At 37.3% G+C, this 24,057-nt stretch overlaps 3 protein-coding genes across 7 annotated transcripts in view; 2 read left to right on the forward strand and 1 right to left on the reverse strand.

The window, feature by feature from the left end:
* Positions 1 to 9,545, forward strand: part of LOC122077148 (MADS-box protein SVP-like) — a 55,998-nt gene extending 46,453 nt beyond the window's left edge. For 4 of the 5 annotated variants that reach the window (XM_042642973.1, XM_042642972.1, XM_042642974.1 and 1 more), the window contains 6 exons: positions 3,665 to 3,726; positions 3,854 to 3,953; positions 4,053 to 4,094; positions 7,202 to 7,243; positions 7,848 to 7,999; positions 9,188 to 9,545. In XM_042642973.1, coding sequence (XP_042498907.1) covers positions 3,665 to 3,726; positions 3,854 to 3,953; positions 4,053 to 4,094; positions 7,202 to 7,243; positions 7,848 to 7,999; positions 9,188 to 9,215 — 426 coding nt within the window. In that variant the 3' untranslated portion in view covers positions 9,216 to 9,545. Of the gene's footprint in view, positions 1 to 3,664; positions 3,727 to 3,853; positions 3,954 to 4,052; positions 4,095 to 7,201; positions 7,244 to 7,847; positions 8,004 to 9,187 lie in introns of those variants that run through there. The other variant, XM_042642975.1, reaches the window with a different exon arrangement.
* Positions 9,546 to 12,390: 2,845 nt separating this feature from the next.
* Positions 12,391 to 20,066, forward strand: LOC122076310 (guanosine nucleotide diphosphate dissociation inhibitor At5g09550-like). The gene is made up of 10 exons (XM_042641626.1): positions 12,391 to 12,605; positions 14,308 to 14,370; positions 14,445 to 14,528; positions 14,925 to 15,032; positions 15,174 to 15,346; positions 17,134 to 17,245; positions 18,242 to 18,318; positions 18,676 to 18,886; positions 19,509 to 19,583; positions 19,828 to 20,066. The coding sequence occupies exons 1-10, from the start codon at positions 12,519 to 12,521 to the stop codon at positions 19,879 to 19,881; spliced, it is 1,044 nt and encodes a 347-aa protein (XP_042497560.1). The 5' UTR covers positions 12,391 to 12,518; the 3' UTR covers positions 19,882 to 20,066.
* Positions 20,067 to 21,022: 956 nt separating this feature from the next.
* LOC122075130 (very-long-chain (3R)-3-hydroxyacyl-CoA dehydratase PASTICCINO 2A) lies at positions 21,023 to 23,686 on the reverse strand. Its single transcript, XM_042640039.1, is given in 7 exon segments — positions 21,023 to 21,305; positions 21,388 to 21,484; positions 22,055 to 22,136; positions 22,226 to 22,361; positions 22,824 to 22,951; positions 23,022 to 23,138; positions 23,255 to 23,686. Coding segments are annotated over 7 exon segments (702 nt in total). The 5' UTR covers positions 23,326 to 23,686; the 3' UTR covers positions 21,023 to 21,234.
* Positions 23,687 to 24,057: the final 371 nt, after the last annotated feature.

Genomic DNA, 24,057 nt, shown 5'->3' on the forward strand with positions numbered 1-24,057 from the left:
ATCCTACTTAAAAAAGATTCGTGGGGCTATAGCTTTAATGAAGAAAGGTGAAAATGTTTATAGAACACATCTTTTTTAAATCCGAATTCTGGAAAGAGATAATGGATGGATAAAACATGAAATATGGAAGGATAGATGTGGATTGAGAACACCTCTTTTCAAGGATGTGTTAATAATTCTGAACATTTTTTTAACATTCTTCAAGGATGCAAGAAGATTACAAACCTCCTACTCTTCGAGGTAGGAGTGAAACTTTTCAAGGTTTCGAAAATGAACTTTTCTAGGTTCAAGGCAAATGTTTCAAGCACTATGTATTACCAAAACTCCATGATCTCCATTATATTACCAATAATATAGGTAGGCCTTTTATAGGAAAAGTAAAAGAAATCCTAAAAATTCCTACTTTATCTCAGCCGTTGAACTACATTGAATTTCAAGGGTCGAGAGATTATATGCTTAATTCTCAAGAAAAGAGAACTCTAGAAAACAAATAAATGGAAGCAAATTCCAAGACATTGGGCTGCTCTATTGTGCCTTGATGCGAACTTCAAGGTTGAAATGAATATCCCATTAGAAAGAGTTTAGAAGATGCTTCTAGCCTCTTTGTAGTTTTCAAGAAAAACTCTTGGGGTGGGGTAGTTGAAGGAGCTTGGACTGAGAGAATCTTTGGGAGAAGGGCTAACATGTCATCAATCACTAAGAAGCACTTCACATCATCAATTCCTTAGGGTAGTTCAAAAAGCATTGTAGAGATTCTCCACTAGCAAGGTTTTGTTGATCTCAGACTGAATATCTTTTGGTCCAATGGTCTTGGACTTGACTTGATGGGCTTGGACCACATTTTTGGTCTAGGCCTGCATCAGAAACCATCTCGACTAGGAGTCTTATGAACCTTGTTACCTTAACAATTAATACGATCTCACTGCCTTTGGGGGGGGGGGCTTGAATTCAATTCCAGTCCTCATACAAACTTATCAATCAGCTCCTGAGGAATTAGATGTATAATATAAAGAGGCTAGAGAAGTAATTTACAATTTCCTTCTTGATTTCTTCATTACCTTTAAAATGATAACTATCAGACTAATGGACATAATTTACATAGTTCTTTGCATAATTATCTAGCAGATGAGAGTACAACTAAATTTTATGGAAAAAATAGTAAAAGAAAATGGGGTAGAGTGATTTGGTTCTTCCAAAATGACCTTTGCAATTGACTTCGGTCTACCCTTTAGGGTTCAAATGAGTTCAAGATTAGCCCATAGGTGAGGGATTAGAGACCAACAATGCCCTTCTTTCCAAGCAAATAGTATAATTCTTCATTACAGTTGTGCCCTAGATATCAAGCCTTTACCCTAATAGTCTTATGGCTAAGATTAATTACAAAAACAAGGAAATAACTTGTAGTGGAAATGACCTAGGAGCAGTGGTGAGTTAGTTCAATGGACTCTAAATTCCACTAAATTTTTTACCACTACCTCTTGGAATCTAATTAGAATAAGATCTGAAAAAGCTCCTGGTACAAGATTGCTTGGTTTAACACCAACTTTTCTAGGCATAGTTTTACTGTGTGGTGCACTTTGAGTCTTTGACTCTCCCTTCCTACTCGATATTTTCTTCTCAATAGAAATTTATTTATTCTAAATTGTTGCCTTTTGTTGGAATTCTCTTGAGGATGTGGATCACCTCTTCTATTTTTGCTCTTTCTCCTAAATCTGTTTGTAAGAGTGTCCTTAGCTAGTGTTGGCCTCATCATAGAACTATTCTTCTATTTCAGAGAGGATAAAGGTAGGTTTTGAAAAACTATAGTGGCAAGTTAGTCTGTGACCATATTGGCAAATTTGTCTTTGTTGCCTGTGATTTATCATATTTGGTGGTAAAGGAACAAAAGAAGATAGACCCACTCATCGCGTACTATTGAGCAGATCTGAGAAGTTATCAGAAATAGGTTCATCTGAGTAAAAGTGTAAGCTCTGACATTTCAAGGAATAGGCATCTTGCCTCTTTGTGGGAACTCTCCCCCCTCATTCTTAATGTATTATCTTTTGGATAGTTGTTTCCTCCCTCCCCCAATTTTGATATATCATCCTTTTGATTATTGTTTTGTCCCCACCTTGGCTTTTGATATTTCATCTTTTTATGTATGTTTAATTCATGTTGTTTTGGGTCCACTCTTGGTTAGCCAGTCTAGCTTAGATTGTATTATGCTCTTTCCTTAATATATTTTTCATTCACTTCAAAAAAAAAAATTTTTTTGATAGAAATTAAGAAAAATTAGTGACTTAAGTGATTTCTAAGCACCTAATAGTTTAGGAATGAAATCACATGCTTGGAGGCCAAGTAACATCAAGAATGGCAGCAAAATCATAATATCTGGTGGAGAAGATTCATATCTTGCAAACTCAGGCCAGTCAACCAGCTTGACTCTTTTGTGTGATTTTCAGCCTATTGATATGCCTTTCTTCTTTTTTTTTTAATGAATAAATATATATAAATCCAAGAAAGAAGAAGAATATATAAGGGAATGGAGGGGGGAATAGGCTGAAAAGCCAACCAAGGAATCAAACCCAATCAAAAAAGGGGGACAACAGCTAGGGGAAACAAACCCTCAAGTGAGGGGGTGGGGGAGGGGACAAGATAGAAGAGGGGAGGCCCCAGGAAGCAACAATAAGCATGTTCCTTGGGGAGTCAGTGACTGATTGATGGGGGAGAGCAGCAAGTTTGGTGCTGACGTCAAAGTAGATGGCATTCCGAATTTTGTCAAAAGAGCGGGAGTTGGACGTCCATCTACGAAGGTTCCTCTCCATCCAAGGTGGTTGATGGTGGCACAAAAAACAAGCTTACCGGTAATAACACAAATGAGGAGTCCGTGAAAGGTCATATCTACCTAGAGCCATTCCCTATTGTGAGGAAGGACTCTTCTACAAAGGCTCAATAGTGAAAAAAGACTTTCTTCCAGATGATGGAGGAAAAGGGACCGGCGAAGAAAAGATGATTAGTATCCTCAGTTCCTCTCCAGCAAAGGCAATAAGCAAGAGAAACCCGAATATGACGATAAATGAGGAAGGAGCGTTGGGAGGCAGTTGGTGAGAGCCTGCCAAGTTGTGAAGCTGTGAGGGGAATGTGGTCTTTGAACCAGAGGACTTTGCGCCAAAAAGCAGGAGGGGATTTTGGTCTCACATAGTTCCAAGCAGAGGAGAAGCTGAACATCTTATAGGGAGAAGTTGATGTGCCTTAATGCACACTGAATGCTGAAGCTCATTTGGGTGCGTTCTTTTAGCCTTAAAGGTCTCCTTGATGCGATCTGGGATTGCATCATAAGTACAAACTGACAAACATACAAGTTATTTTACTGGTTATGTCATATCGTAGTGATCATCCAGTATCATATCCAGCACACTAGAATCTGAGTTGCAAGTAGAAATTGCTTCCAACAAAGTTATATATGATGTACCCGTCAGATACTCACTCTCTGGAGCATTTCTTGGTCCATGGCGAATTCATTTGCTCTGGGAGAATTTATTTATTATGTTTCAGTTGAATTTTGTGAAAATTTTAATTATATTATGGCTTCAGATGTTTTCTTTTTTCTCTTATTGCTTAAAACAATTGTAGTCCATGTATTTAATATCAAAATCTGAAATGGTATAACGTGGTGTCTCTGTAGCTAGAGAACAGCAGCTATGCCAGGTTGAGCAAGGAAGTTGCTGAGAATAGCCATCAACTGAGGTATGTAGTTATTATTAGTTGAAGGAAACAACCCCCCCCAAAAAAAAATAAATAAATAAATAAATAAATAAAAATGTAGAGGTGATGCATGCAATCTTGTAATTTTGAATGATTCTTTGAATTTTAGGAGAATGAGGGGAGAAGATCTTGAAGGGTTAAGTATAGAGGAATTGCAGAAGCTAGAGAAATCCCTCGAAACTGGATTGAGCCGTGTTTTAGAAAGAAAGGTTGGTGTGCATTTCGTTTCCTCAAATTTGAATATAATCACTAATTCATTTTAATTTTAATTTCATGGTCTTACTTATTAACTTCATTATGGGTTTTAGGGTGAACGAATTATGGAGGAGATCAGCATACTAAAGAGAAAGGTTAGGATCAAACTTCCAATATTTCAAGCTCTTCACAGTGTTTGAATAAGTAATCTAAGAAGTATAATTATTTTCACATAATCATTCTTTCTGGGAATCAAGATGAACTTACGAGTAAGAGTGTACTTTTTAACCTGTCCATGCAAAATAACTCGAAAGATGTAAATCTTTGACAAAAGTTAGCAAGCAGCAACTTGGAATATCCCAAAAAACCTAGATATCTGTTCAATATTGAGTGAAATCGATTATGAGACATGTCTACTTTTTTCAAGGACAATGAAAGGATGAACCCTCCATGTTAACATTTATGAAGGGCTGATGAGTACAGTTCAGAAACTTAGTAAGCCCTTGACTTGTTCTATCTAACCTAAGTTTAAGCTAAAGTCATGCCCAGTTTGGTTGAATTGAATTGAAGTGAAGTTAGATGAAATGAAATAATATTTCACTAAGTATAGTGAACTGAAGTGAAAGACATACATAGTTACGGTCTTATCCCAAGTATAACTTCAAATAGAGTTGATTGGAGGGTAAGGATCCATGTAGCTAGGGAGAGATTTTGTACATAATCTCCACAAGTGGAAAGAGTGTCATGGAATGATAGAGGGAGACCATACTAGAACAATCCAGTCCACTTCAGATTCTCTCCACTGAATGAGGATCATAAGTTGATTTATAGGAGAAATTCTCATTGGCTGCCGGAGTCCAAACACAAATGTTACCAGAACCATACCTTAGCTAATCTAAGTGGATAAGACAATACCAAATTACTGCAAGAGAAGAATGACGACCAGAATACGTTAACCAACCATATTCTGAAAGAAAACCATATAGTGAGGCATTTATCTGGATGTTCAAACAGTTCCTTATGCCTTCACCAAATATATTAGTTAGATTTCCTAAAGGTTGATAGGGATCTAACCAAAATATGGTTTGAATACCATTCCCTATTTTATATTTAATATGATCCACAACCATTCCCCTATATTTGAGAATTGTATTCTAAATGAAAGAACAATTGATTCAATCCTTCAAAGGTGATTGCCGAACTCGGATAAGAAGAATATAAAAGAAGCTTCAAATAAACTTAGGGACAAGGTATCCGGTAACCGATGAAAATCTTCAAGAACAAATATCAAGGACAAAGTCTTGGTTACGCTAGTTCTTTTCCATTTATGCTTGTTCATTATGATGGTTGGGGTCCTTTGTGCGTAAAGTTGTTGGCCTTGTTGTGGCTAGTGCCTAGCATGTTTAGTCTTGCTCAGCTAGCTTGATCACTGAAATTGAGAGTGATTGTGTGAAGAAATGAAAATAGCATGAATTCCCCTTGCCCACAAAAACAGAAGTAAGGGCGGTGGGGCATGCCACTCTTTCCCTTGACTAATGGGTCCTCGAACGAACTTGTCTTGGCATGGAGGTTCCTTTTCATTCATTCATTGATTCAAGGTGGGCGGAGTCCGCTTCCAAGTCCAAGTGCTAGCAGTAGAAACTAGTCGCCAGAAGCAAACTTCCAAGATGGGAAGGGGAAGGAGCCTCAATCTAGCAAATATTGCACATTTTTTTTTTTTTTTGATGAATTGTCACTATACGAAAAAAAAAAGAAAGAAGAGAACGCGTAATTAGAACTCATCTTTTGTAACTCTGACCAAGTAAGATAAACTTCTTCCAGCTAACCCTTGATCACAAGACCCGTAGGATGTGTAGGTCAACTTAGCAAAACGAGATTCTTCTATTCAGTGGGACCATCCCGATTTCATTTTCATCAATTGCATCCTTGTGAACATGCATAACGAGAGATAGTAGCGCAAACTCGGATATAGGAATTTTCAAAACTAAGTGACCTTAAAAATAGACAACTCTCTAGATATAATTCAAATTGAGTTGATTCTAAAGCTCAGTGAGAGAAGACTTGGGGCGACAAAAAATGTGATATAGAGTTTTCTCCAATTCCTACTGTAGGTTAGTGAAAACTAGCCGGGAAAAAAATGAAAGCAACAATTTTGTTTTTTCTTCGAATGGGCAAATGTGGGACTGAAATACCTCTTTTCTAGGATGTGTTGTACTTCCAAGAGTGTTGTTGCTACATTTGTTAGGAAGTAAGGAACATAAGGAAAACATCAACTCAACTCTTTAAGGATGGTGAGAAACTCTTAGGTTTCAATGAGAATTCTTCAAGGTTCATGGGAATGCATCAAGTATTTTGTATTATCAAAATCAATTTCCCTACCAGCAACATAGCTAGGCCTTTTATAGGAAAATGAAAAAAATCCTAAAAGTTACTACAATATTTCAACCCTTGATTTTAATGATGTTCCAATGTTTAAGATTAAAAGAAAAGAAAAAACCCGATAGATAATATAGGGGGTTGCACTTGTTATAGATGCTTCTAGCCTCTTTGTAGTCTTTAAGAAAGACTCTTGGGGGTGTAATGAATGGAGTTTGGATCAAAGGTCCCTTTCAGAGAAAGGCTGCCACATCATCAAGCATTAAGAAAATGACCCTTCAAAGTTATGTGGGTTAGATTTTTTGAGCTAATTCCCTTTTAGTCCCGTGATGCATGACTTGATTGGCCTACATCAACCATCAAATGGTTTATTAAGAGACCAGACAAATTCTCCAAATAAGTTTTATGATGGAATCTTTGTTTATGTCTTTCACTCTTCTTAGATTAAGACCTCCTTCACCGAACGGCAAACAAACTCTTTCCCAACTAATGGGGTGGAAGAATTTGTTATCATTAAACCTTTCCATAAAATGTAGAATTAAGGGATTCTACCTTAATAATAGTGCTTAGCTTGGAGGAAAAAATATACCTGACCCACAAACAAAAGAAGCTTGCATTACTGATCTGACAAGAATAAGTCTTCCAGCAGCAAAAGATAAAAAACAAGCTTAACATAGTTGCAGGTAATTTCTTAGCCTATCCAAAATAGTGCCACAATGATGTGCTGGCAGTTCCAAATACTCTTTGTCATCTCATCTATTGAACAAAATACTTATCTGGGGAATTTTAGAAATTAATTATAACACTGTAGGTTATTATGAGGTAATGGGCTATAGTCATTCTTTCATCATCTTAATTTTTGTGTTTAATTCTAATAAAAATGCAGGGATTAGAATTGGAGAAGGAGAATGAGCAATTGAGACAGCTGGTGAGAGCTTTCACTCCATTCTATGTTTTTTTACTAGGTTTACAAATTTCTTTTACAATGAGCTCAAGTTATTCTTTCCTGATTTAAGAAATCCCAGTTTGCCAACAATTTTATTGGACACCTCAAATTTCCAACTTCTTTCTAGATATGCCACTGACTTCAATTTATGCCATGTAGACCATCAAATTGACTTTTTTGCACTTTCAACTTCACAAAACTTATTTTATACTACCATTACTATCCATTCATGTCCCATGATGTCTCTGGTCCCTTCTTTCAAATTGACCAGTTAGTTTCCCCACTGACCAACCCATCCAATAGAAAACAGCATCCTCTCTCCTTTCACTTGCTACAAGTAGTGGAACGGGAGGGGTGGGGGGACTACTTTTTCAGAGGACAAAATAGTCATTTTGATAATGTATATGGTATCAAATTGAATTACATGAATTTTAGAATCTAAGAAGTCATGTGAAATTGTAAAGAGATGTCACTAGAACATGAATTCATATCAAACAAACTTGTGGATTTGGTGAAATATTAATTTTCCCCTTTTGTTTATTCCTACTCAGCTTTGTTTGGAATTGAAAACATTTTTTTATCACAGGTGAATATGCCTAGAGCCCAAAGGCTTGTTGCCCATGAATCTGAGAACATAGTCTATGAAGAAGGCCAATCATCAGAATCTGTTACTAATATCTGCAGCTCAGTTGGTCCACCCCAAGATTATGAAAGCTCTGATACTTCTTTAAAGCTGGGGTGAGTAGCCTCTCTTCTTTTTTTTTTCTTTTTTTTTTCCCTGCTTGGAAAGTTTATCCAACTAGAACCAAACTTGAGGTTAATTTGGTGGCAAGAGGGGTAGAAAAGAAAGGTAAAGGAAATCAGAGTTTTAGGCAGCACCATTACCCTTGTGTGTTTGAGAAATGTAGAATCTGGAGGCTCATCTGTTTGGAAGTAGTCCTGGGAGGGGAAGCAAAACTAAAGAAAAAATGAAATGAAAACTATTCTAATCATTCCTACCTAATAATGACTGATAACTAATTCAAAATTTTAGTAAATACAGCAATATATTATACTTAACATTTTTATAAAATTGTTTTGATTAGAATAGGACAATAAATCTAATGAAATGAAACTGAGGTGCCAAGTAATAAAGATCAGCTCTCTTTTTTTTTTTTTTCTTTTTTCTTTTTTTTTTTGGGGGGGGGGGAAGGGTGGGGCGTGGTGGCTAAAAGGTCAATAGTGTCCTAAGCCACAAATCCAATTTAACTCTAGATATTAATCTTAATTACAATGCTTTCTTCTTGTTGTTTAGATTTTATTTTCCTCTTTTTGTAAGCATTGCATGTCTCCTTTTCTTAAGATTGCTGTTGTTGCTGGGAATTTTAATTCTATGGGTAAAAGGATTCTTTTGGCCGATGGTGATAGGCAGATGTTTGTTCCTTGTAATGTTTGCTCTTTTTACTGAAATATAGTTAACCCCAAAACAGGAAGTCTAAGTTTAGTAGGTTTTGAGCATCCCACTTCTCTTTTTATTGAACATGCAGTATTGCTTTTGTTAAGGGTATCATGTCTTGTATTCCATTGCTTGCATAAGTGGGCTGATTTCAAAGGACGTTAAGAGGCTAAGGGCCCGAGCCACATCTTTTAGAGCTATATAGGTATTTCAGTAATCTACTAGATTTGTAGTCAGTGTTCTTTCTTTGTAATCAATTTGAGGGAGGTGTGAGGTTGAACAGCTGTAACCCTTATTCTCCATTGATAGTAAAACAGATCTCATCGCACTGTAGGCATAGGTAATCTTATCAAACCATGTAAATCTTTGTCGGCATTATGTGATTTTGTATTTACAACTCCCATTCGTTTTTCTGCATTGTTTTAGGTTCTCGTCTTTCTAAAACTTATCCACATCTTTTTTTCTTGTTTTTGGTGATTTCTGTCTTGCAGGTTGCAACTTTTCTCTAGCGGAATTTGAGGACAATGCCGGTGGAGATTACTTTACTTCAAGAGGGGAAGGCTCTAAATTCTCAATGTTCCCTTCAAGTCAAGCTACTATTTTGTTTTCCTCGTCTTTTGAAGAGCATGCAAACAAGTATATATTGCTACTCAACGAATCAAAATTGCATATTACAATTGTAGTCTTGTTACATAAGAATATAAACTAATCTTCCTTGTATGTATTTATGTTTTTCCTAAAATTGTATTCGCCTCCTTAAGGAGAGTATATGTTTGATGGCTTGCGTTTTCCTTCACATAATAATCTCAAGAATGTAAATATATATGGCTTTGAATAGTTTGTAACCTACTTCCTTTTTCAGTTGAGGTTCCTTCCCCTTGCAGGGCTTGTGATACAAAATTAGAGTTTCTAATTTTGTATTTGGATTTGACCCGTTATATACAATTTTAAGCAGTTGGATCACCGTTGAGATGGGCGCAGATTCTATCCCCACATGGATGTAACCATATTTGTCGGGTGGCAAATCGCGACTCTACTCCTAGCGTGTGGGGTGGAGGTGATTCCTTTCACATGACAACTGCCTCGCCCTTCCTGCCAGGAGGCAAAGTCCCGCCCAATCAAGTACCAGTTGCTTTGCTGGTAGGCCCACAAAGTCAGGGTGACATAGTTCCTCGGTTCTTAGTTCTTACCAGTCTGAATTTCTTTCTTTTCAAATATCAAATATAGATAATAATGTTGTATTTTTTTTTTTTTTAGTAAAAAAAGGAGTGCTCCATGGTAGTGATCATAGCCCCTACGACAAGTCCCCGTATGGCAAGCGGTGCTTCCGCATGACCAATAGGCTATAGTGGACGTGCCAAGACTCGAACCCACAACCAGCCGACTCAAGCAGTGATGGGCTTAGGGCATTTTCACCACTAGGCTCCCAACCCCATTGGTAATACTGCTATAGAAATACTCCGCTATGCAACCAGATTCTTCCTTAATTGTATTATCCACCCACTTTGCTTCCAGTACGACACTACTCCTATGGTTCTGAAAGGGGTAGCGCAACTTGATGATGCCCCTCCCAAGTCCCAACAGATTATCCCTATTCTTATCCCTGTCCAAGAGAAACAACAATAGGAAACAACAACTACTACTTAGGTAGTTGATTTGTGATGGTGTGCAAAAATCTCATGCTCATTAGGAGGTCTCAAGTTCCAACCTCTTGACAACTCTAGAGTATTGATGCAAGTCGTTTAACAGAATGTCTATCACTATACATCTCTAGCGAACTCCCTCTCGCTTTAGGGCCCAGCCCAGCCCCGTACAGTGCCAACCCCTCAAAAAAGAGGCAGCCGGTTCAACTGCACGTAAGCTTTTGCTCGACACCTATACAAGGCAAGGGTATTTATTTATTATTAAAGAAAATTGTATTGCCACCCCCTGGACTTTTCAAAACGTCAAAGCCACCCCCTAAAAATTCAAAAAATTCCAAATCGATCCCTGTCGTTTGTTGACCGTGTTAAATGAATGAAAACCTGTTAGTTTTTTACAATATACCCAAAATACCCCCACCTATTGTGAGAGGACAATATTGCTCTCTCTTTCATTTCTTCTTCTAAACCCATCTCCCATCTCCCATCACTCCTCACTCACTTGGTCGAACAAGAAGAAGAAGAAGACGGTAACCTACAACTTAATCACGCCCTCCGACGTGCGATTCTCAGGTAGAAAGCTGACCGGCGTGCGAACCTCTCCCCCCTCCGGCGTGCGAACCTCTCCCGAGGTATGTAGGTTTCGGTTTCTTCTTCTTGGGCATTTAGGATTCCACCATGCCGACCTCCGGAAGAGTATGCTTGAGAAGCCACCCAAATTGAGCCGCACCACATTCTCCTTCACTGAAAATCTACCTACCACAATGACTTCTATGAGGATGATGAAGACAAAAACAAAAAGGATAAGAAAGAGAATAAGTTGAAGTTGTGACCGAAGCTCCCACATAAAGTAATTTTTGGAGGTTGTGGCGGTGGGGGTGTTGACTCTTCACCAAGCCAAACTTAGACAGAGGGCAATGTGGCTCACCAATCTCTGCTTCTACTGCTATGTCTGCCTCGTCAGACTACAGAAACAGTAATAAGCCCTTCAAGAAATGGAAGATTGACGGTGGCAATTGCATTTACAATGATGGAAAACATGAAGATGCCGATTATGATGAAGAAGATGATGCACGCTTGATTGGATCTGATAACTGGAAGAAGGTGCGCAATATTGCAATCACTAATTCACTCAATGCTACAACCGACTGGAAGCAGTAGTGGCATTGATAGCATCAGCGGCGGAAGTAAAGCATAAAACAAGTTGGCAATGATGGTGGTGGCAGATGAGGTCAGAGGAGTGAAGGAAGCAGTCAGAGACAGCCAGGAGGGTGAGAAGGCAAGAAGGCGAGATCAGAGGTGATGGAGGAGGAGACAAAACATCCAAAGTGCTCATCCGCAGGTGAAAGAATTGAATGTTAATGAAGGTGTGGAAGTTTATAACATGATTATGTTGAAGGATTCAGCTCAATTTGGCAGAGGTTCGCACGCCGGAGGGCACAATCGAGTTGCAGGTTACCGTCTTCTTTTTCTTCTTGTTCGACCGAGTGAGTGAGGAGTGAGGAGTGAGGAGTGAGGAGTGAGGAGTGAGGAGTGAGATGGGAGATGGGAGATGGGTTTAGAAGAATAAATGAAAGAGAGGGCAATATTGTCCTCTCACAATAGGTGGGGGTATTTTGGGTATATTATAAAAAAATTAACAGGTTTTCATTCATTTAACATGGTTGGCTAACGGCAGGGACCGATTTGAAATTTTTTGAATTTTTAGGAGGTGACTTTGACATTTCGAAAAGTTCAGGGGATGACGTTGAAGGACCAAAGTTCAGGGGGTGGCAATGCAATTTTTTCTTATTATTATTATTTTGGTGAGGAGGGTATTTATGTTAATAACAAAGAAAATGTGGGCAAAGGACGAATATGGATGACCTGTACGTTCAGGTGGAGTCGCGCTAAAAATAAATAGCCCCCTATAAGCCGACAGCTGATGGCGTGTGGTTCGCAGGAGGGGGTAACACGTGTCACTTTTCGAGACAATGTGCAAATCAGTTGGAATGGTACCGGTTTTTTACGGTAATTGCGCGACATCGAGAGGTATAGACCTCTTCTTAGTAAACACAACCTGAAGAACCCATTCTATTTTCTCCCGCTCGCTTGGTTTTCGTCCAACCTCTTTTGCTCTATCTGCTTCTCGTTCTTCCTTGTCTTCCTTAGCTCTCCCTCTCTCTCTGCCTCCTGCGTCGCCATGGATGAAGAATACGACGTTATCGTCCTCGGCACCGGTCTCAAGGAATGCATTCTCAGCGGTCTTCTTTCCGTCGATGGCCTAAAAGTGAGTCTATCTGCATCATATTCTTCTCCGTTGTTCTCAAATGATTCGTTTGCCTTTTTTTTTCTCTTCAAATCTGAAAAGAGTTTGAATGAAGATGCGAGAAGTGTTTGTTGTTTAGAGGTTCAATTTGATCAAGGTGGATTTCCATGATCCAAACTCAAAAACTTTGTGCCATTCCGGCATTGTACATCATTGTGTTCCATATTTACGCTTTGTTCCAAGATCTATTTCTTGAATTTTAGCAACTTTGATTCTGAACTAGTGTTTTTTGTCTTTCCTATTTTTCTTTATATTTATTGAATGTAGGCAAATCTCACCATTGATGAACCAATCTTCTTGTCCAATACAATAGCATAGATTCCTCATTTTGTATGTGTAATTTGATCATAAGCTGTACGTATTATGTTTACAATGGAAATAATTTGTTGAAAACGTGTAGTGAAAATCTTGGAAATCCATATCACTCTGCACAGGTAAAGAGGCAAAGGGAATAAGTAAGTAGTGGGAATGGAATGGATTAGACATAATCTGAATCAATGATATTCTGCCTTCGTTCTTTTGTTTGGGGGTGGGAGTTTGGAGGTTAGGGAGCGGACCAGGACTTTGGGAGCTCCATGTACCTCCTAAAATGTGGTTTTCATAACAAAGATTTTAAACACTTTTTCTCTGCCTAAGTAGCTTCTCATTTTTGGTAGCCTTCTGTTTTATGTTGCCAACCTTATAGCAACGGTGTTTGAACTTGCTTTCTCTAATGGTGCACAACTCATGATATGTCTTATTCCACGCCATTGTAGCTATTCCAAATGTCATATGAGTTTCTAAAACTTCACAAATTCCACGCCATTGTCTTTTGTACACACTGTGCCCGAATTTTCCCCCTTTTTGACCTATACATGTTTATCCTTTGGTATACTATGTACGTTCTTTGAGCAAGCGGCATAGGGGAGCGTACCAATGACATGCAACAAATGGTATCACACATTGGAAGGCAGTGAGTTCATTACATATGAGGAGGAGAGAGATGGACACAGAGGTACCGGCATACCCTGCCCAGAAACTCATAGAACCTTTACCCATTAAATAAACATGTAGTTCCAAAGTTGATGAGTATAAACAGAGAATTTCCTTTACAAGTGTCTGTCCAGTTTCATTTTCTTAAAATTTCTCGGCCTATAAGTTGTGATGGAGATACTTCTTTGAGCTTCGTCTATGTTACTTCTTATATTACTATGAACCATGAAATGTCTCGTAATTCCTTTGTATGGTACTTGTGAATGAGATCTCCGTTTTAGGATACCTTTAAGAATTGTTTGGGTTAGTTCCTAGATAAAACCACATTGCTATTCATTCATAACTCTCATTTGGCTCTAGTAAGTGTGAAGTTTCAAAAACTTTTGCTCTATAGGTTTCAATCTTGTTACACAATCACAACTTTCATTTGTTAATGTCAGATTCTTACATCCAATCAATAAATGGTCCATTTAATTTTGTTTCTTCTTCTATTCATATCAGTTTAGGGGTATAGATTTGCAGGTGTAGATTGAGGGGAGAGATTAAATTTGCGTGAATTTTATTACTAAACATGATTACAATTATCTGGTGGTACATTTAAGTGGACCCTTTAATTTGTGTTAATATGCACCAATTATATTTGGAACTAATATCATATTGAGTTGTCTAATCTGCTATCCCACTTCAACAGGTACTGCATATGGACAGAAATGAATACTATGGAGGAGAGTCAACATCACTTAATCTAATTCAGGTAGCTCATTATAAGAGATGTACCTTTTGTTTGAGAAGTGCCTATCTGACTCTCTTCTCTTACTTGTTTGGTAGCTTTGGAAGCGATTCAGGGGCAATGACAAGCCTCCTGAGCATCTGGGCTCGAGCAAAGAGTACAATGTTGATATGATCCCTAAGGTATTCAGAACTCTTTGGTGGTCTCTATCAAGTATAGATAATCCTTGCACTGCCTGATTCAGAACTTTCATCAGTGTGCCCAGAGTTTCTCAGTCCATCCTGTTCATGTTTAAATATACGATTAAGTTGTAATGGCACTTTATTCTTGATCATGGATTGGATGCAAACTTGAAATGCAAAGGAATAACTAGATTTTCTTGATTGTGAGATGATCAATTTCAATTCATAAATTATAAGATTTGCTTAGATTTCTCTTTAAAATGCTAGGATCTATGATTTTCATTTGTCAATTGTATTATTTAATAACCATATCATGAAATTGCTGCTCTGCGTTAAAATTACCTCTTTGTGCCATTTTCCATTCTGATGAAAGTTACTATCCATGCGCTTTGGCAGTTCATGATGGCCAATGGTGCTTTAGTACGTGTCCTCATCCATACTGATGTTACTAAGTATCTGAATTTCAAGGCTGTTGATGGCAGTTTTGTATACAACAAAGCGAAGGTATGCTGCCTTTCTTCCTAACTGTGTTTCATTATCTTGAAACTGTCATTAACAGTTAATGATTATGCCAGAATTTTTAAACTTTCCATTTCAAATAGTGCTTATAGAATGAAAGCAAAAATACTTCGTTGTAATTTGCAGATTCATAAAGTTCCAGCTACTGATGTTGAGGCACTTAAATCCCCACTTATGGGACTATTTGAAAAGCGCCGTGCTCGGAAATTCTTCATTTATGTGCAAGACTATGAAGAGAGTGATCCAAAATCTCATGAAGGGCTGGACCTGAACAAAGTTACAGCAAGAGACGTTATTTCGTACTTACCTCTTTCTCCCCTCTTTCTGCTTGACTTTTGTTCTGGCTCATACTCTTTGAACTTGATTTTATATTTGATATTTAGGACTTTTTGTTTTTCTGTTTTGGTCAAGTATGCTACATTTAGTTGATGATGAATATATTTATAAACTTGGGCTTATACATCCAGAATGTGAGCTCCCAATGCCATTCAATCCTGGTTTGGTGATATCAGAGATGGAACCTTTTTCAGAAGCAAATACCATGATTCTCTTAGCAACTGTTTTGATGCTCCTTAAGTCCTGTCACCATTCATACAGTGATAGGAAGGTGCAAATCAAGAGTTCGGTTAAACACATTGGTCAACCATTAGACCATTACCCTTGTATCTTTTGGGGGAAGAAAAACATTACTTATGTATTTGCCTATGGCCTTAAACCTGGTCTTTAAATCTACTTTTCATCCAGCGCTGATTGTCAGCCCCTTTTTTTGGGGAAATTAGTTGGATAATAGACACTAGGTTAATCAGGAAATAATGATGGAAAATTCAGTAAATCTAAATAAGTATACCTGAGGTACGTAAATTTATCAACATCAAAAGCTGAGAGCTTGTAATAAAAAATTAGAAACACTAATCTGTAATGGTTGGGCTGAGCCTTGAAATAATTTTACTTAGATCCTTCCATTCACTAATGTAGGGGAAATTGTTTGGTGGCAATAGTAAAGCACATGCACCAGTACGAAGACGTGGGTCCTAGACCAAAGGCAGTCACATGCAAAAAAATGTAAAGGTAAGGACTGTCCCCAATTCACACCAAATGTAACCCTTTGGAAGCAGGACTTTTTCACTGGTTTATGGTACTCCCATCCACTTAGGGACCAAGACTTAGTAGTGCACAAGAACCTAGACTTTAGATAGAATCCAATATCCACCGTTAAACAGCCTTATGGCCAGTGAAAGCATACACTTTAGCATCACATCGATAGCAAACTGCCCAATCAGTTGCCTGGTTCTGAATCTGGAAATTATTTGGGAGGAAAAAAAAAGAGTTTGCATTATAGAGGAGTCCTAGACCTTTAAACTACATGAATGATGCCTCCTAGAATTGTTGCACCTCCCCTGATTAAGGTGGAAAGAGGCATGTCTATATGTTGAAATTTCTGAATAGGCAAGATTCGTTTTCATACATTTGAAGGTGAAATTGATTAGAATATCAGTATTATTGAATGCTATTCTAATTATACTTTTTGACTGCTTCTTCCCACTGCATCAGTGCACGATATAACCTTCCCCAGCAATTCTTACCAACACTACATGCAGTTTTGATTCTTCTTGTTTATCATCTGCAGATTCAAGAGTATGGTCTTGTATGTCTGTGTTTTACTAATTATTTTGGTTCAGTATTATGAATTCTAATATGTCATATTCCACAAGGTCCCAAAGTTAGGTAACATTTGGCTCTGTTTGTAATGGTGAAATGCCTCATGACTCATTTTTACCATGATAGTGGTTCAATTTCTTTTGACAACTTCAGGTCCATAAAATAGGAGCGGATATGTATTTGAAGTTAATTATTCAGTATTTAATAATTCAGTTTTAGTGTAATTGTATTTGTGACTATTCTTTTTTTTTTTTTTTTAAATTGTCCTGTGCTTCAACCTTCATCTTTATATTTTTATATATACTCCCAACATTTATGTAACTCTATTCAAAGATTTATTCCAAAAGCATATTATATCTAACTGTTCTGTCCACTTTACTCTTTGAATGGATCATAATTTGACACATCAATTTTCTCCCCCATGCAGAAAATATGGTTTGGATGACAATACAGTTGACTTTATTGGTCATGCTTTGGCCCTCCACAAAGATGATACTTACTTGGATGAGCCCGCTATGGATTTTGTGAAGAGGATGAAGGTAAGAATACTCTTATTCCTTTGATTTTGTAATATTTTAATAGTGAACCTAGAAATGATAGCTATCTTTTTGCCAAAACTGACATTAATTGACCATTACACTACAATATTGTACTTTATTAACTTGAAGTCATAAATACATTCACCTGTCTTCATGTAGCTTTCATGCTACTCTCTCCGTCCCCATAAATAACTGATGAGTGAACTTTGTTTGTTCACCTTAATCATTTGGCCATTGCTGAACTGATTGGAAGTGCAGACTTTGAATTCTGCAATTCATGAATCCTCATCGAGCTTGATGGCACAACAGAAAGCATAATGGTTAGGAAAGCTCTATAAAAAGACAATCTTTTGGGTTAATGGCATCTTCTTTTTGTAGTGATGAAATGTCTATTTATGTTTCATAGTTGTCACTCTGACCCTTCACTAATGCGTGGAACAGGGGGCATTTCACTAGTTACCTGATAGGACCAATACTGAATGTGGGGCTACGACCCATCCCTTTGTCTTGATCTCTAGTCATAAGACCTGGAGTTTCTGAAATCATTTTGGGAAATCTTTCTAAAATGAATGTGTATTGAATTTCTTGGTTCTCAATATCCACACAGAAATTTTACCATCTTTTTTCATTGAGGGGTGTGAGAATGAAGGTGTTTTATTTGAATCAACCAACACGACTTTCACATCTCCATTTTTCCTAGTGGGGATAGTAGGTCATCATTTCCTCAATCAATTTTTCAGCTCACCTAGCATACTCTAGAAAGGCATGCAAGCACTCTTCCTAGTTGTTAGAAATACATCAATATCTGCCAAATAAGACTGCCGTGATCTGTTTCTCTTTTAATTCTTCTAGACTTCTGACATTCTAAATTTGGGTAAAAAAAAATTTTGAATGCTCCACAGTGGAACCAGAATGATGTAGGAAGGAGCCAGCATAATTAGTTTTTAGTTTTATAAGTTTGGAGCAGATCTGTGTATGAGCTATGATCTCAAATAGCTAGGGCGCAGACCTTGGATATTATTCTTACCTGATATGATAAACATCCTGTCCGTTTCCCATGGACTCATAGCATGGTTTTTCAAATTTCAGTAGGAGAATAATGCATGCCACACTTTGAAGTAGTTTTTTCTTGTATGACCAAAATACAAAGCCAAATTAATCCAAACTCATTATGTGTGTGTTGTGTGTGTGTGTGTGTGTGTGTGTGTGTGTGTGTGAGAGAGAGAGAGAGAGAGTATTAGTGATATCTCAGTAACAGAATCTGAACCCAAAGATTGAGCCCATGAATTCCCAGATATTAGTGTTATCAGCACATTTACAATTGATTGTTTAGAATATCACAAAGGCGAGTATAAATGGAAAGAAAATGAAAGAACTTCACACACCAAGTAATAGACGCCTTATTCTTCTCGACATTACTGCTGCTGCAGGTACCTGTTCTGCTGTTCCTATTCACATAATGTAGCTCCGAAAGGGAAATACATTGCTTTTGTTTCAACAGAAGCGGAGACTGACCAACCTGAAGTAGAATTGAAGCCTGGGATAGATCTACTTGGACCAGTAGACGAGATGTTTTTTGATGTTTATGACAGATATGAACCAATCAACAACCATGATGTTGACAACTGCTTCCTATCTACTGTAAGTGTGATATATATATATATATATATCCTCCATGTTCTTTTGTTTGCATGTCACTATTTGCTGAATACTGAAATTTGAGCCAGTCACTGCTCGGTTGAAGGACTTGAACCCCAAGACCAAATGCACCCAGTAGTTTCTTGTTGCTAATATTGGCAACTCTAGCCTTTTCTTTGCCTGGTATTAAATGTAACCAATCTTATGTCTATTCTACTTCCCGTATATCTTATCAACAAACAGTGGATCAAAATATTTGGGGGCTGTTCTCTTTTCCTACGACAATTAGAGGGGGAGGAGTCTGATATCTGATCCCTTTCATGGACTTTGGTTTGCTAACAATGGCAACATGGTATTATAGCCTTTATCTGACAGAGTTAGTTTGGTTCCCCATTTTGAGAAGATTGACCTATGTTGTAAGGAAAGGAAGTGGTCTGTCTTCCTTTAGCTTTTTCGATGTTTTTTATTGGAGCAAGAACTTTAAGGCTATCACAATGCGTTACAAGTAATAAGATAGCTTTAAAGGGTTTGAACAAAGGCTTGTGACTACTGCCATGGAATAAGCACAACTTTTCCTCTTCACATTTCTATCTCAACAAAGACTGAATATGTGAATTCATTGCAGAGTTATGATGCAACAACACACTTTGAGACCACGGTAAAAGATGTGATCAACATGTACAGTAAGATAACTGGAAAGGTACATTATTCCCTCAATTGATTTAGACTTCATATTATGTTTAACTATTCAAGCACCTCTACTGGGGGGTGGGGGAGGTCTTTTTCTTGTGCCATTTGATGTTTGTGTATCTCTTAAAATTGTTGCCTTCAAGAGAATGCATGTATCCCTAGTACATTAGTTTATAATGTACATTAATCGGTTTATTTTGTTGCATTTCAAGTGGTTGTTACACTAATCATATGGTTTCTCTTTTGTGTTCCAGACTCTTAATCTTTCTGTGGATCTGAGTGCTGCTAGTGCTGCTGCCGAAGAATGAAATCAACTGAATGTCTTCCTTTGCCCAAAATACAAATTTAAGAACTCATTCATTGTTCCTTTTCCTTCTTCTCTCCCTTTCTTTTCAACAGCTAAATCTTCACTAAGTTGTCCTTGAATTGTTTATTTCGTACATAAAGCAGCAGGCACCCTCAGTTAATATGCTACCTTCATTTTGTCTTCGTAGAGTTTTTCTTCTGACTTCTGCTCGAATTGTGTTGGTCAGCATGTGTTTGAGGGCATACGAAACGCCTTAAGCCCAGAGACACTTTCTCTTAAAATAATTATATCATTAAAGTTGAATTGTATCCTTCCAGCTAGAATATTTTAGAAGCTTCGGATAGAATGATCTTAAATCGAAATATACCATTATTTGTCATAATTTTAATGTTAAATGAATGGATTTGGTCCAATCAAAGATTTTACAATGTTAGATCATAATGATTGAACTACACACTTCAAATTAGAATTAATCAAAAGGTTATAATGGTTTGATCTTAAATTAGATTATACCTACGTGTTAATCATGATTAAAAACTTAATGAATGGTTATAATCCAAATCAAATATTTCAAGATAATAAATTATGGTGATTAAACCTTACCCTTCAAATTATAAATTAGAATCTTTTGACACACTGTAGAAGTTGGAATATCACAAGTAGAACATAAAAGAAAAATTTTTATATATCCCTACACTGCAAATTACCCATAATATTAAGAACCAAAACTATAGATGATCCATTCCAGAGGAATTTGTGGTGCACTTTACCTACAAATGAAAGAGAAATAATATGACAAAAAAATGAGTCAAGTAATCCATCAATTATGTTCTACCCTAAAAAAAAAAAAAATTAATAATACTTCAATTATGGAGTCAATTGCAGCCTTGTGGATCCTTTCAGTGTATGTCGTGGGAGGCGGCAGGGTATTACAGATCATGAAGATTCAAGTTGTGTCACTAGTCAACCATTCATGTAATTTTTATTTTCCTTAAATAAATCATGTATGTTTGAGTGTATTAAGCGTTTTGAAGGTTCTTTTCAGTTTGTAATGTTATATCAGACTTGAAGGATTAAAAACATTTCCAAGGATGTTCTAAAACAAAGGGGAGGGGGGAACAGAGTTGCATTCTCCCATAGGATGCTGATAACGTGGCAATGCCAAGAGTATTTACTTGGGGAAGTGAAAGCTTAACATGAATCATCCAAATTTATAGCTTTCAAAGAATCCATGGATAAATGGAAGATCCATATCAACACACGCATCTACCCTTGAACCAAAAGAAGACCAAAAATCTACCCAATAACAAAAATGAAAACAGGGCGAAATAATAATAGATCATTTGGTTCCATGCTACTCTTTCTTAGGCTTGGAGAGAGCTTTCTTCCTTTGCATAAGCATATATTGGTACATGTGTGGACTTCCTGCAATAAGATCACATCATCAAAACAAAAAGCATCTGGCAACCAAACAAATCAATGAGCAAAATGAGAAGAAAATCTATACCTGGAACGTAGATCCCAAGGGCAAGAATTGCAGCATAGAAGTAATCGAAAGAGAAGTTCCATTTGTTTGGCATCCTTATGCAATACTTTTCAGATTCCTGAATAATTTCAAATCGGTGAGGCCTATATTTGTAAAATCAGAACAAGTGTACTAATTGATGTTCCAGAAAAAAGATACTGGATAGGGACAGGGTTCCTGGTTGCTTCTTCCCTTCCCCCCCCCAAAAAAAAAAAAATTTACCGAACATTAGAAAAATCATTTCTGCAACCAATGTCATATCTTTTTGTACTATGCACATGCATATCAAAAAGATCTAGACTTCCAATCAGGTCAACATGCCCCAAAAGATCTTGGTAGAAATCCTTCTGATAAGTGCCAACCATATCCAAGAATGGATATCTTTCCTATTTCTACTTCTTGCATACTTCTTAGTATGAATCATTAATCCAAGCCAATGGTAGAACAATGGAATTGACTACCTATGGATGAGGAAAAGCTGAGTACTTCAATGGCCCATAAATGTGTATATACCTTGTTGAATAAATGCACATTCCAAGAGTCACCAATGATGCAATTCTATGCAGGGAATAGGGGCAGGGGCAGGGGCAGGGGCAGGGCAAGGGAGAAGGGAGAGAATGGACTGTGGATGTCTAATTAAGTTCATTACCTTGATAAATGGTAGGGCAAGGTATATTAGACCAACTTCACTGCTAATGCCTGTTGGATATAATCCCAAAAATGTGCTGTACCTGCAATATCATTGACATTGACGAAATAAATGCCGGGAGCAGAAGCCTCAACGGTGAACAGAAGCTAAGTCGATTCAAACAAACTGTACCTCAACCACAGGAGCCATGAAGGTGCAAAACCAAGCACCTCTTTCATGCCAAAGAAAGAATATCTAATAATCTGCAATTAAGAGTAACACAATAGTATCAGCATCCGCGATTAAGACATACAATAATATTCAGCATCTGCAATTAAGACAAAATGACCAGCCAAAAAAAACATAGGCGTGAATTAATCAAATATCCGGCAGATGTAATCACAGAGTGTGGCATGCATCAATGAATGTGAAGAAAGAACTACTTCCAGACTGTCGCCACCCGATATTGAGCTTACAAAGAAAGAGACTGGATGGCCTAATAAATTTCAACTTTTTTCCTTTTGGGTGAGTAAGCAAATTGTAGTAAAGACCTGCAATTTAACTCTTCTTGAGGTGCTATTCCTCCAAATGATATATCATATATGTGCTTTATCTGTTCCTCCTCCACCTCTTGCTTCTGTTAACATCTTACTCTATTTTTATTTCACAATTTTCCATAGTATTTTATTCTTATAAAGCGACATACTTTTTGTTTATATGGACAAGTAGTGAATCCATCGATTGATTTCTAAACTTTAAATTCAGGCTTTTTGTTATATACATGCATCACATGCTTCTCCCCCATTTCCAGAGCAAGGATCCCAAGTCAAATACAACCTCGAACCGATCTGCGGCAATGTCGCCGAAATTGGGGATCTAACCAAACCTTTTTCGGAACAAAAAGGAAGAAAAACGTGATTTACTCTCTACCTCTCTACGCACCTTAGATAAAAAAAAAAAAAAATGTAGAACAAATTCAATTATTTTTAATACCTCCAAAACCGCAGCAGTTTGAGCTAAAAAAAGAGGCGTTTCCACAGCAGCGTAAACATGTTCGAAGCCGGGTCCGTTCAAAGTCCTCAAAGCATGATACAGAACACTTGCCCTGAAAGAAACCGAATAGAAATTTTGAAACAATTGAACAAAAACTACAGTTAAAAACCAGATTTTCAAAGATATAGTTCATGAAATCCCAGCATCTGAGAGAGAATATGAACTTGCCATCCAACAAAGACAGCCCAATTGTAGGTTCCAAGGTATAAGCGACGAAGTACTGATAAGAAACCCGCCATTAGAGCTCCGATGTCGACTCTCGAGCTTTCTAACTATGGCTGAAGATTCTAGATCTAGGGTTTAATGAAAGGAGCGAGTTAGCAGCAATTGGATCCAGCAAATTGACTGACGCCAAGATTGAGTGAGCTACCGGTCGACATTTAACCGTTTATTATTAGGTGAACTGATCAACCACTTGAATTAAAATAGAGCTTTCATACGTTCAACGGCCTCCAACGCTTACCATTAATCAACCTCTATATTTATTGCGTCGATAACTACCACTTCACTCCCCCTTTCTACTCTTTCTCTGGTTTCTCCGAAGATTTTCCAGGAATTAGTCTTATGTCGTGCATCGATATTCCCTGAATATTTTTTTTATTTTTTATCGATACTTCCAAAGATTTTCGCAAACTTTTTTTTTTTATTAAGTATAGCTGACGAACTTTGACTGAGGAAAACAGGTTCTACTTCCACATATACCTTGTAAGTAATCACATAAAAAGTTAGGCGGGTCACACGGGAGAGAGCGTGATCTTCTTGTGTCATGTTTTCTACGCTAGAGTATTGTTGGTAAATCAGGTTTTAATTTGAAAAATTATGTTGAGTTTGATCAAAATATTAGAAATCTAGTCAAGAGTTATGTAAATTCATCATTTATTAAAAAATAACAAAACTCGAACCAAATCATACTGAGTCATTCATGACTAGCTTGTTTTGCCTAAGTCACAATAAAACAGCTGATTCTTGTC

Source organism: Macadamia integrifolia, chromosome 4 (assembly GCF_013358625.1).
Source record: "Macadamia integrifolia cultivar HAES 741 chromosome 4, SCU_Mint_v3, whole genome shotgun sequence".
Lineage (NCBI taxonomy): Eukaryota > Viridiplantae > Streptophyta > Magnoliopsida > Proteales > Proteaceae > Macadamia > Macadamia integrifolia.